Raw genomic sequence first — 13,271 nt, forward strand, 5'->3', positions numbered from 1 at the left:
ATACTATTTGACTGCCAATGAAATTGAGGAAGATTCATAAAACGAGCAAGGCTTACGACAGAAAATGTGCCATACCAAATTAATCATGCTGATGTTAGTAGACAACTCTTGATTGCTCAAGTAATAGCTAAAAGAACTTGAGCTATGCAAATATGACCAGTTTATTGAAGTCTTCCTTTTATCTTAATGCTAGAGTACAATAGATGCAAGTCGAAAGAGACAAGATATACTTGGACTGGACCATACTGATAACCTCATTAGCAGAGTACAATAGTTGTGGCTCCTAACTTTTATAGCAATGAGTATAACTGAAACCGAATCTCAATTATCAAAATGCAGTGATCCTCAAATTCATGGATCATCAGCAAAACACATTATGCAGATTATTGTAACATCTAACCATACACTGAAACTACAAAACCGAGTTAGTTTTTAAAAGCGGGGTAATGATTCTTGCGGAATGAGATAAAGCCCTGTATAGTTCTCGGAAAATAGTCTGTTCGTAGATCAATGCATTATGCATATCAAAAGGGATGAAGAAACAGAGAAGAAAGTAGTGCAAGAAGCTATTGATCATACATTGACATCTGAGCTAAATGAAAGAAATATCCAGAAATGGAAAAGAGAACAGCACAACTGAGAAAATGCTGATAAGATTAGGCAAAAAATCGAATGAAACATAGAGGTAGAGAAAGCAGAACCAATTCCAACAGATATCATCTTCTTGGATCCTTTCTGATGTTTAATTTTCTCAGACTAGCAAACACAATCTCATCAAATGTGAATGTTACCAGAAACAAGTTAGAGGAATCAAACCTTGTCCTACAGAAACACTTAAAAACCATAGGTCCATAACAACCCCACCACATAGAACATAACTCAAACAAAAATGATGACAACATTCGGATACGGTAGAGTAAGAATATGATTGAGTAATCCATCCCAATAGGAACATACGTAGTCAAAGATTCCAATTCTAAAACATCGACTAGAATCAAAGAACAAACAGACAGGTAAGTAGTATAACAGATTGTTGGAGAAAAATCAGCATTAAGTAAAACAACGAGTCATGAAACTTATTCGTTTAGAGTGCATAGATGACAAACTAAAGTAGCTGCAGCAATACATCAGAAGGGTAAATGAAGTTATGAACAAAAGGACCTACAATGGATATGATATGATGATTATTACTCTTCTTCATCAGCATATTCTTCATCATCTTCTTCTTCTTCTTCTTCTTCTTCTTCATTGTTTTGTAGCCGGCGGATGCAAATATTCATTTTCAAACGAATCCCCTGCTCCTGGAAATAGTAAGGGACCAACATAAAGTCCTTCTCAGGAGTTCGATAGCTCACTTTCTGAATCCTTTCCATCTCCTCCAGTTCAAACGTTATAGTTTTACCTCCAGACTTGTAGGAGAGATGATAGGAGAACTCACCAACTCCTGGAGCAGAAGGTGCTATACAACTCACAGTCACGTAAAATCCTTGCGGCTCCTTAAAACACTGAAGCACAACCAAGGGACCATCTGCAGATTCCTGAAGAACAAGAATCTTATCACTTATGAGCAGCCATGCGCCAGAGGAACGGCCACACACGAATTTATTCCATGAGTCTTCGTCGTCGTGGTTAGCATAGTAGTGACTATAGAGATCCTTGTAAACGCCACTGTAGTCACAGTCTGGTATAGGACAGTAGCACAGAGCGAACCTGCATATCTTCTCATGGGCTAACTCTTTCCCATAAGAGAACTTCTCAGTACAACCAAGTCTGGCGTTTGGGCATGGCACAATGACAGCTTCAACAACTCTCTCCATTATTCTCGATCGAAAGTTACCAATGGGTAAAGTGCAAGAAGGGCATTTGTTCCTCACTTTAGTACAACAAGACGAACAAGCTATATGTCCATTGTCACACTGAGAAAGCGAAAGCAAAACTCACATGTCAATGAAACTATAATACAAAACTAAAACTGGGAAGGAACAGTCATATATATACACTAGTAACCCACAATTCAGTGACTGTAATCAGATTAACATCTATTAAGGCCTCTAATCTCACACATATGCAACATTTATCACCAAAATCATCATCCATAAACCCTAAATCACAATACAATTATCAAATCCAGAAGAAGGAAGTAACAGTGGGATGAAGTAAGAAACAAGACCTGAAAGATAGGAATCGTGAGTGCGTAACAACAAATGGGACAATCGAGGAGATCTAGCTCGAACATTGTCCCAGATCGTGTCACCTCATCTCCTCCTCCACCATTCTCGGCTTCTTCTTCAGCAACGGCGGGAGCTCGTTGTCTCTTACGGCGGCTGCTCGAAGCTTCTCCATCCATGGAGATTGGATTCGCTATTTTGTGGAGTAAAACCCTAAATCCCCTTTTTTTCTATCTTCCCGCCGGAACGTTTTCAGAGGTTTTTAGGATCACAATTCAGAATCTGTGGTGACTGACTTGTTTGTGAACATTTTAGTTTCTACTAACACTCTTTATCATTTACCGGTTTACTCATCATTAGTCATATACCGAGATTTTTATTTTTAATAATAATTTGGATTTTAGTTGAAACAAATTAACAAAATGGTGGAAGGCCACTTGATCCCGTGGTTGATTAATGCTTCCACATCAAGAGGTTTGGGGTTCAGGAGATTTATCAATACTTGTTTTGCTTGATTTATAGTTTTTCTCTTTCTTTGTTGAACTCAATTCTCTTAGTTATGAATCTTTTTCTTATATTATTTCAAATTTATTTCAAATATATATATATATTTAATAATGACACTATTTCGCTCAAAATTCTTTTTTTTTTTTCCTTTTGGTTTGACAAAAAAAAAAGATTCTTAACCTTTCTTTTAACAAATTTTAAGAAATACAACATTTTATTTGTACAAGATGAAAATTCTACCTTTTTTTCATCTAAGAGATAACAAGTTGCGAATTATGAGAAGAATCAAGGGAGAAGAGAGAAAAACTAGGTTGGTCGGTTTAAACGGTTCAGTTTATTCGGTTTTCTAGGTTATTCGATTATTTAAAATTCTGCCAAATTGAGCCAAATAAAAATTCAATTCGGGTCAATGTAAATCTCAAGTTTTTTGGTTCGGTTATAGACATTTAATTTACTTCCAAAATTAACCGATTGTTTTTCTAATTCGGTTAATTTAAACCAAAATATAACAAAAATAAAAAAATGTGGGCTCCATCTACATACTTTCATTGATTTGTAACAATTTGGGCTACATGAAAGACTTTTTGTTCTTATGTTTCTATTCTTCTACAAATCTCTTATACATAACCCCTATTTATAATGGAGAAGTGAATATTACGAATCATACTCCATTTAAAAAGATACAGACAAATACAAAGGATTGATGACAAATGGTGAACAAGTTTTACGGCCTAAAGACATGTATTGTATGAAGGAGATATGTGTTATTAAAGTGAAAGACATTTGCTGTGATACTAATTTATAAATATACTAGGAGATATCCCGTGCTTAAAGCACGGATCAATATTTTAAAAAAAATTATAATATAATAATAAAAATTATTTTCATATTTATTTAAAAAAATTATTTTAATATTTTTTTAAATTATTCTATAAATCTATATATGTATTTTTAATACTAATTATTTTAAAATATTATAGTATTTTATTTTTTGATGTATATAACAATTTCATATTGTTTGTTTGTTGTATTTGCATCAATATTTTATGAAATATGAAGTAGTAATTTTGATATTATAATTGTGAGCAAATAAAATTTATTAATTTATCAACTATATAAGTTTAATTTTCCAATGTGGAAATTAAAACAAACATTTTTTACCATAGATTGAGTAATATATCTTTTACATTAAAAAAAGAGAGTAATATATCTTCGTTTAAAAAATTTCAAATCACAACATATGCAGAAAAAATTCTGCATATTTATTAATCATAAGTGTTATATGAAAATTCCAAACAAATTGTAAATAAAATAAAAGAAAGATGATAGGAGAATCATAATTTGAAATCTTAATAAAATCTTTGAACTCTACTTATTAAAAATAATTTTATTGAAATAAAATGTTAATTTTGAAATTCTGATTGGTTTATATTTTTTAAAATTTTTTTTGGCAAATATAATTTTATTAAGAATAAATTCTGTCAATATACAAAGGTTCCATCACCAAAATAGGTGGATTAGTACAATCAGTATAGAAATCTATATTAAGACAGCCTAAATGTGCTAACAAATGAGCTACTTCATTAGTTGAACGATATGTGAAAGCAAAAGAAACCGATCTGAACGGCCTGCAAGGACATGAATATCTTGTAGTAAGCCAAATATGGAGATATCCATCCAACAACCATTTATAGCATCGATCAATACTTTGCAATCGCCTTCGAAACAAACATTATTAAATCCGTGTTGCAAAGTCTGTTGCATAGCCAAGAGTAAAGCTTCAGCTTCAGCTTCTAATGGAGATTGTGCATCTCTGAGAACGGACGAACCCCATGAAGACTCAATACCTAATTAATCACGGATGACCCATCCTCCTGTGGTTTTGTTGGAGACTACAGAGTAACTGGCATCGAAATTGCAATTCATAAAAGAATACGATGGACGTACCCAAGAATTATGATGAGGATGTATCTTCATAGGAGGATCTTGTGTTTGGAAACCTGTAGTCTGAGTCCATTCTGAAACATCACCCTTAGCTTGATGGAAGCAGAATTGAGGGTCTTCAGAGGTGTTATTAAAAATAAAGTTATTACGCGATTTCCAGATATTCCATATTAGCTAGAACTGTAGTAGTTTTACTTCCTCAGAATACGACTTGTCTTTGTAAATGTCCAGTAAGGTTGAGATATTAGCCTCTGAATCTGTTGCAGGGAAGGGAAAAGATAGTGGAATATTTGCCAAATTCCAAACAGATTGTGACGATGGGCATGTAAACAGAGCATGGTTTATAGATTCTTCAGAATTCTTGCATCGTTGACAAACCTTATCAATGGAAACCCCGCGAGTAACCAATCTTGTTGCAGTTCCCACAGATTTGGATAAAATATTCCAAAGGAAATGTTTAATTTTAGGTAGCACTTTCAACTTCCAAATTTGATTTTTCAGAGATATAGAGCCATGTGGGACAAGTGGAGCAGGAACATTATCAAATGGGTTATGAGTAGCCAACCAATATTCCAATCTAACAGTGTACTCTCCAGATTTATTATAGTGCCAAACTAATTTATCCACTTAACGTGATTGAGGGATATATTGTCGGGTGAGCCTCTGAATATCAGCAGGACTAATAATGTCTTCAACGGCTTGAATATTCCAAGAGGGAGCAGGTCCATTGGTAAGGATTAAGTCAGATATCAAACATTGTTTAGAAGGGTCTATAGAGGTAACAGGACGAGGTGGATGGTACTACAATAATATTATCCATATTAACTCGTATGGTAGAACCATCTCCAACAATATATCACACTCCTTTTTTAAGCAAAGCTAGACCGGAAAGGATGGAGGACCAACCGAAAGACTGTGATTTTTTGGGTGTAGCATCAAGGATAGAGACATCTAGAAAATATCTAGCTTTGATTACCTTGGCAAACAATGTATTTGGATGACGAAGAATCCGCCATGCTTGTTTAGCTAAGAGAGAATCATTAAATTTCGTTAAGTCCTGGAACCCTAAACCTCCTTCTTTTTTTGAATATTGAAGTCTTTTCCAAGCAATCCACGAAATGCCTCTTGAAGATGCACTCTTCTTCCACCAAAATCTCATTAGAATTGTTTCTAGTTCTGAAATAAGACCCATGGGTAATTTGAAATATGACATAGCATAAACCGGCATGGCTGCTGCAACTGATTTTAACAACACCTCCTTCCCGGCTGGAGAAAGAAATTTGGCACTCCAGTTTGCAACAATATAATCAAACATCTCTTTCTTTTTATGACCGAATTGTTCAAGTAAACCAAGGTACTTTCCTCCTCCTCCCAGATTGGAGATCTGCAAGATTATTTTCATAGCATTTTGGCGATGTCCATAAACACGAGAACCAAATGTGATAAGAGATTTGAAAGTATTAATCTTTTGTCCTGAATAATATTCATAGACATCAAAAGCATCCTTTAAGGCTTGACAATTTCGATTATTTGCTCGACAGAAAAACAGACTGTCATCAGCAAACTATAAGTGGGTTATAGTAGGGACTCCATTGCCTATTTTAATTCCTTGTAAATGTCCAGAGAAGACTTGTGATTTAATTAAATAGCTTAGGATATCAGCACAAAGAATAAAGAGATAAGGTGATAGGGGATCGCCTTGTCTTATTCCACGTTCCGGAATCACCTTACCAAATGGAGTCCCATTTATCAATACTACATATTCGACTGATCTGACCGTAGCCATAACCCACTTGATCCATGTCGAAGAAAAACAAAACAGATGCATAGTAGTCTCTAAAAAATCCCATTCCACTTGATCATATGTTTTTATGGCCATATATGTTTGAGAGACTCGCTTCCTTACCTTTAGAGAATGCATTAGCTCATGAGCTATCAAGATATTATCTGTAACTAATAGTCCGGGTATAAATGCCGCTTGGGAGTCAGAAATGATAACATCCAGATGGTGCTTCAGACGGACGACCAAGCATTTAGAGATGATCTTATAGATCACATTGCACAGGCCTATTGGGCGACAATCAGAAAGTGTTACCGGCTCAGTAATCTTTGGGATCATGCAAATATTTGTATTTTTTAGTCCTGGTTTCATTATTGAAGAGTGAAAAAATTGCTCGATTTCCTTTGTAACATCTTCTCCCACAACATCCCAACACTCTTTGTAGAATCGTGCAGTAAGACCATCGCGACCTGGAGCCTTATCGTCCCCAATCAACGCTAAATCTTTAAATATTTCTTCATTAGTGAAGTCCTTTGTAAGTTCATCATTGATTTCAGGAGTGTGTCGGGCAAAAGTCTGCAAAATACATAGGAGAGACTTGATGTTTAGTAGAGGTATACATAGCTTGAAAGTACTCTGCAGCATGTCGACCAACCGCTGTCTCTCCACTAAAGGTGTTTCCTTTCTCATCATTGATGGAATGAATGAAGTTTTGAGCAAATCTATTTTTTGTGCAAGCATGAATTTTTTTTGTGTTTCGATCTCCAACTAGTAGCCAGAGATTCATGCTCTTTTGTTTCCAATATATTTCTTCATTCTTGTAAGCCGAGGCAAGGTCTTGACGCAGTCGAGGAATTAAATCTATGTCATATCTATGAAGACTAGACATTGCTCTGTTTAACCGATGTTGGAGAACATCAATCTGTTTAGCTGAGTTCAAGTTATTTTTGCGTTTACATCTGGCCATATACCAACGACAATGGCTTATTTGGTCTCCAATTGTATGGTGTTGTTGTAGCTTGCAGACATTCCATCCTTCATAAACATAGTTTTTGAAACTTGCTACACCTATCAGTCGCTTATCAAATCGAAATGGCTTTTGTTTGGTTAAGTTGAGGATCCCTAGTCGAACTAGGATTGGTTTACGATCAGAACCAGCAAAATCAAGGAACTCAGAATTAGCTCTTGGGAAGGTTGCATTCCATTCTGAATTTACCATAGACCTGTCTAAACAGCATTTGACCGTGTGGGAATATCTTTCTCCCACCCAAGAGAATCTATCACCGGTGAAGTTTAAGTATGATAAATCGCAACAAGAAACCATATGTTTGAAATCTCTGAAAGTATACACAGCACGCAGAGGACCACCAATTGTCTCATCATTAGAAATAATTTCGTTAAAGTCACCTATTAGAGCCCAAGGACCATCTCTGTTTATGGAAACGTTTTCAAGTCATTCCCACAAATGATGTCGCTGCTCTGGATTCGGGTGACCATAAACACAGGACAAGTAAAAAATCAAAGCCATAATACTTAATGTTTACATCAATGATTCGAGCATCCTGAAAGTTCTTGGACACCAAAACATTATTTTTCCACATTAACGCTAAACCACCACTCCTACCATGAGGGGGTTCAGTGATTACATTAGAGAATCCTAAAGAGTAAGCAAAGTCACACACCATATTACATATATTTAGAGTTTCTACTAGGAATAGGTTTATACATATGAAAAATGCCACGGAGTCGTGATTGAGTAAGTGATCAACCAAGCCCCTGACAATTCCATGAAATGATCGTCATATTAACTGTGGGGGTACCGGGCCCCCGTGCCTCTGTCGATCTTATTACCTGCAGAGCAGGAACCTTCGGACTCCACACGCTCTTTCTTGCGGATCTGGCACAAGACCGCCTGATCCTCAGCAGCCTCCCAGCGTTGGTAAAAACCTTCGACATCCACATGCTTCAAAATGATACTCAATGATGGTATTATCGCCTACAGTAACCTGAAAGTTTCTTTGAAAGCGTAAAGGACAATCTATGTTCCAGTCTATACTAACCCAAACAAATTCCACCAGATGAGCATTTTCATCAAAGTCCACAGTATCAACAGGTCCTAATTGATCACCAACATACCTGGCCATGTCAGAAGAGAGGTAGAGAAGAGGAATTCCTCTTATCTTAACCCAAAAGGGGATTATCTTCAGCGTTTCATCTGTGATGTTAGGATGCCAACGGTGGACAGAAAGCATCCAGTCGTTGAAGGACAAAGGACCTCGACGCAAAACCATATTAAGGGGTTCTTCAGATTGAAACACAAACAACGCCGTCCCCGGGCCTAAGACTCAACCAACAACCGAACCTTCAAAGCCCCAAACCCGTGGCATGTGACCTATTAAGCCCCTCAGATTCTGCTTACGCAGATTAATGGTCTGAACCACTAAAGAGAAACGATTTGCGGTAACCGCCTTAGCAATGAATTGGGGTGGTAATGGAACCGGCGCTTCATTGATTCCCAAATCGAGGTCTTGGAGAGATTTTCTAATATAGTCACTCATTTTCACGGAGACTGAAACAGAGATGAGAAGGAGGGAAAGATGTAACAGAATTGGGTTAGGAAAATTGCCGGGAAGTAGGTATTTATACTTGTTTGGCCATGGCGGTTTCTCTGAGCGGTTATCTAACGAGATAAACGGAATCGAGAAACTGCCATGTAACCGCTTAGACAGAGAAAAACCGACAAATCTCAACACCAAAAGGGAGTAAGATTCAATCGGACGAGCACTCCAATAAGGAGAAGACGATCGAGAAAATAACTGTAAATCGCCATTGTAATCGCCCTTTTCAGAGAGAAAGGACGCCATTCCGCTGGTCTTAAATGGTTTATATTTTTTTAATATTTAGTAATTTTCGTCCATAATTTTATTAGAGAAAAAAAATATTTTTTTTAACTAACAATTATCTGTATTTTGAAAAAAATCTTAGCTGTTAATTCTTTATTTTTTTTATTTTTTTCAAGCATAAATTAGTTTTCATTTGAATAGATTTTTTTTTTACTTTTCTAGATTTTTTTTATCTCTCAGCGTTTTCTGTTTTTTTAATTAATTAATTATATTTAATTAATTAATTAATCTTAAATAAAATTTTCTAATGGCAATTGAATGTAATTTTTTACACATTTTAAGTTTAGTTTAATATTTGTACTTCCCAATTAATATAATAAAATTTTTATTTTTTCCTAAATAACTTTTTCTATTTTAAAAGAATAAATATAAAAATTAGGTTAAAGTATTTGGGATTACGGCCCATAAATATTCAGGGTCGGCTCTGAAGGTGGTATCATGAAGTCATAATGTAGAATTATTTTTCTGTAGATAAGTTTAAGACGTTAACTTGGCTGAAAAGACTTCATATGACTTCATGATTAACCCATCTTCATGATTATAACAATCTTTCAGCTTAGCTACCAAATAAAGCGTCTAGTGGCTTAGCTATTGGGCCAATGGACTCTAAAACATTTTTCTGAAAAATGTCTGTAACTCCAGAACCACATAGAAGAATTCCAATTAGTCCAGCTAATTATAACAACTGTATAGCAAACATATTAACGCAAACAATCTGCATATACAATTTAACTAATTAATTACCCACAAAAGATTGAATTTTCAGATAACATCTTCTTACTCTTTCATTATTCTCATTACATATATAAATGTAAGAGAACGTTTTTTTAGCTTTTGGACTTGCTAGAAACATCATCGATCGTAGTCATAGAACTGTTTCTAGGAGACAAATGCTAGAGACATCATCCTAAGTCACAAAACAATTGTTTGTCTCCACTTTAGCTATATACTAAGCTAAACATAACCCATTTATAATCGGGCTTAAATTACTTTATAGCTCAAAATCAAAGGCCTGATTATTACTTTGTGACTGTCTTTGACTTATCCAGTCATCCTCGTCTTCTTTGTGACATTCTCTCTTGTGCTGGATAGGCATCCTCTCATTCAGTTGGTATAACTTATTGTTTATGCGAACGTGTAATAAATTTATTTTTAGCAAAATCTTTCGGTTATCTAGATGTAATTTTGGCACCAAAATTTTTCATCAAATAATCTTTTACAAGTTAGAGAACCAATTTTACATGTTGGTTCTCTAACTGGTTTATGTTGTTTATCAATTTTAGATGATTTATGTTGTTTATCAATTTTTTTTAATCATATTTCACTAACATCAATTTTTCGCTAGTCTTCAACCAAAAAGAAATTACAATTGTTTTTTTTTGTAATCAAAAAATAAGCTTTTGTTTCTTTCTCCATATAATTTTTTTTTGTTTTTTAACATATATTTTTTTTTACCTATTCATATAAGTTGTATTTATTCCTTCAAATATTTTTTTTACTTAAACTCCATTATTATTAACAATCATTTATTTATAGCATTTGATAATCTGCCAAATTTTACCATCAATTCTCATCAAATCCACTATTTTTCAAGTTATTTTGTACCCAAACTCCGATGGTGTCATTTTAAACACAATTCAAATTTAAAACTATGCAAAATCACTACAAGAGACTTCAAACACATGCCATCATCTCTTTCTATGCAAAGCATTCATCTTAGTTTGGTAGATATATAAACAAATAAATAAACAGCGCGCTAAGGGATGAAAAGAACATAGCATGATCCCAATTCGTTTAAAAAGGTTTTTTTTAAACCTCTAAAACTGAGTAAAAAGATGAGAAGACTCTTCGCATCTTCTCATACTTGAATATATTTTCTTTCACTGCCGATGAAAATCCGTAATTTCCAATGGTCATCTTTAATTATATAAGACGGAATGAACATGAGCCCATCATCTTTAGGATGTTTTTGTACTCTCACTTTGTGAAAATTTTTCACCATCAATCCAAAGTCTTAGTGTGCTAAACTCGTTTAGTTTAGCCAGACTACATGAGAGGTTGTGTATTTCCGGAGCCATAGTTGCAATTCGGTTTACAGCCACATACACGCCATCCAAATCCGATCCTTTGAAAGAACTACAATCAAATCACCCTCTTTCTCTTCCTGCATAGTAACAATCTTCAACCTACAATTAGAATATTGTCCCACATCGGTTGGGTTTTTCATTCTTGAGCAATATATATAGTATGTGGCAACCCTCCTCTCTTGAGCTAGCTTCTGGGAATGAGTTAGGCCCATTCTTAATATGGTATCAGAGCCAATGTAATTACAGTTTGGTATGGCGCATGAACATACTGCGGTGCTATGTTTCCATACGCGGTGCTATGTTTACACACGTATATTGCAGTTGAACATGAGCGACTAAGCTTTTTAACAACCTTCTCCATGGCTCTGCATCGGATCTCACCAATAGACATTTGCATTGTTTGTAATTTTATAATGCATTGTTTGAAATTTTATAATGCATTGTTTGTAAAATTTTATAAAACGCATTCATGTTATAAAGAAAAAGTTATAAAATTCTATTAGTTCTTTTTATGACGAATGTTTGAAACTTTTTATAAGGTTGGTTTTGTATAATATGTTAGAAAATTATCTTTCCCCCAAAAAAAAAGTTTGGTATTTTTGAAAGGTAGCATTACTCAAAATTTTCCGAAAAGAAAAAATGTTTTTATTTTTATTTTTTTATATAGTATCTGAACACTGGAGGTTATTAGACATTTACACTCTACTAGATCTAGCTAGTCATTTTAATAATTTTCAAATGTTCTATTTTTATTTTTGTTTCATAACTAGTATGTTTGTTTCTCTTTTTCAATGTAAGACTAATTATATATTTCCTGATTTATCTACATCAATTAAATTCAACAACCTATAAAATGAAATGTTTTTAAATTTGGAATTAAGCGAGTTGAAGAGACTTCATAAATACTTTTTTGAACTCGTCCTTACACACAAAATCCTAAAACAAAACAGTAAAGTGATCACGTGAATTTAGTAAATTTTGCGCTTTCTGAAAGAAATTGATCCGACATATACCTACATCGTAATTCTATCTGAATCTGAATGTAAAACTAATAAACTACCACCATTTTGTTCAATTAATAAATCACTTGAAGGCACTTTATGATGATATTTTGTTTCGGAATTGGTCTTTACACACCAACATCGAGAACAAAAAAGCAAAGCAATTTACATATTGCTCGCGAGCGGAAGTATTTTTTTTTTTGAGAAAATAAATTAAAAAACAATGTGTACCAACAATGTTTCTTTACCAATCTAAATAAATATAGAAATTAAAAGTTATTTTGGTATAGTTAATAGTTATGCTATTTGACATGTTCTTTTCATAACAAATCGTCTTCGTCTCTCTCCTTTATCTTTGGTTAGACATCCGTGTGCCCTACTAATATCCTCTCCACCTCCACGATATTTTATATTTTTTGACATTAAAAAGTTGTCTGTTGAGATACTTGATACAAAACTCGCTTCAAAAATATAACTCACTTGTTCATATATATATAGTTTTCAATAATACAAACATACCACTATTATTTACATATTAAATTTTGGATCTCTTGGACTTGGCTACATAAAGAAATGACTAAACCCTAGTTACCATTCCACGAAACATTAAATAATTTGTAAGTCTATCATTTACTCATATATCTTATATGATTCTCTCCACTTTAAAATTAAGAGAATCTTTAACGTCTATAACAAATCAAACGTTAATGAAGAGGTGATGATGTGTCATCCATGGAGAGATTCCCCTTACCTTTAATTTTATATATAGGATATCAGTTAGATACAAAAATTATTGTTTCTCATATATATTTTTTAATTTCAAATCATAAAACTTTAAGAAACCAGTAAACTAGCTGATGAGAAGAAGTAAAAACTAAGAG

General features: G+C 34.1%; 2 protein-coding genes across 2 annotated transcripts; both read right to left on the minus strand.

Moving 5' to 3' along the window:
- Positions 1 to 1,030: 1,030 nt before the first annotated feature.
- Positions 1,031 to 2,552, minus strand: LOC104787582 (E3 ubiquitin-protein ligase SINA-like 2). The gene is made up of 2 exons (XM_010513190.3): positions 2,171 to 2,552; positions 1,031 to 1,916 (listed from the first exon to the last, which is right to left on the minus strand). The coding sequence occupies exons 1-2, from the start codon at positions 2,345 to 2,347 to the stop codon at positions 1,188 to 1,190; spliced, it is 906 nt and encodes a 301-aa protein (XP_010511492.2). The 5' UTR covers positions 2,348 to 2,552; the 3' UTR covers positions 1,031 to 1,187.
- A 2,694-nt stretch (positions 2,553 to 5,246) lies between these two features.
- On the minus strand, positions 5,247 to 8,690 carry LOC147944678 (uncharacterized). Its single transcript, XM_087512684.1, has 8 exons — positions 8,460 to 8,690; positions 8,251 to 8,395; positions 7,933 to 8,056; positions 7,055 to 7,829; positions 6,526 to 6,975; positions 6,351 to 6,411; positions 5,596 to 6,092; positions 5,247 to 5,420 (listed from the first exon to the last, which is right to left on the minus strand). The coding sequence occupies exons 1-8, from the start codon at positions 8,688 to 8,690 to the stop codon at positions 5,247 to 5,249; spliced, it is 2,457 nt and encodes an 818-aa protein (XP_087368810.1).
- Positions 8,691 to 13,271: the final 4,581 nt, after the last annotated feature.

This window comes from Camelina sativa, chromosome 5 (assembly GCF_030686135.1).
Source record: "Camelina sativa cultivar CO46 ecotype springtype chromosome 5, ASM3068613v1".
Classification (NCBI taxonomy): Eukaryota; Viridiplantae; Streptophyta; class Magnoliopsida; order Brassicales; family Brassicaceae; genus Camelina; species Camelina sativa.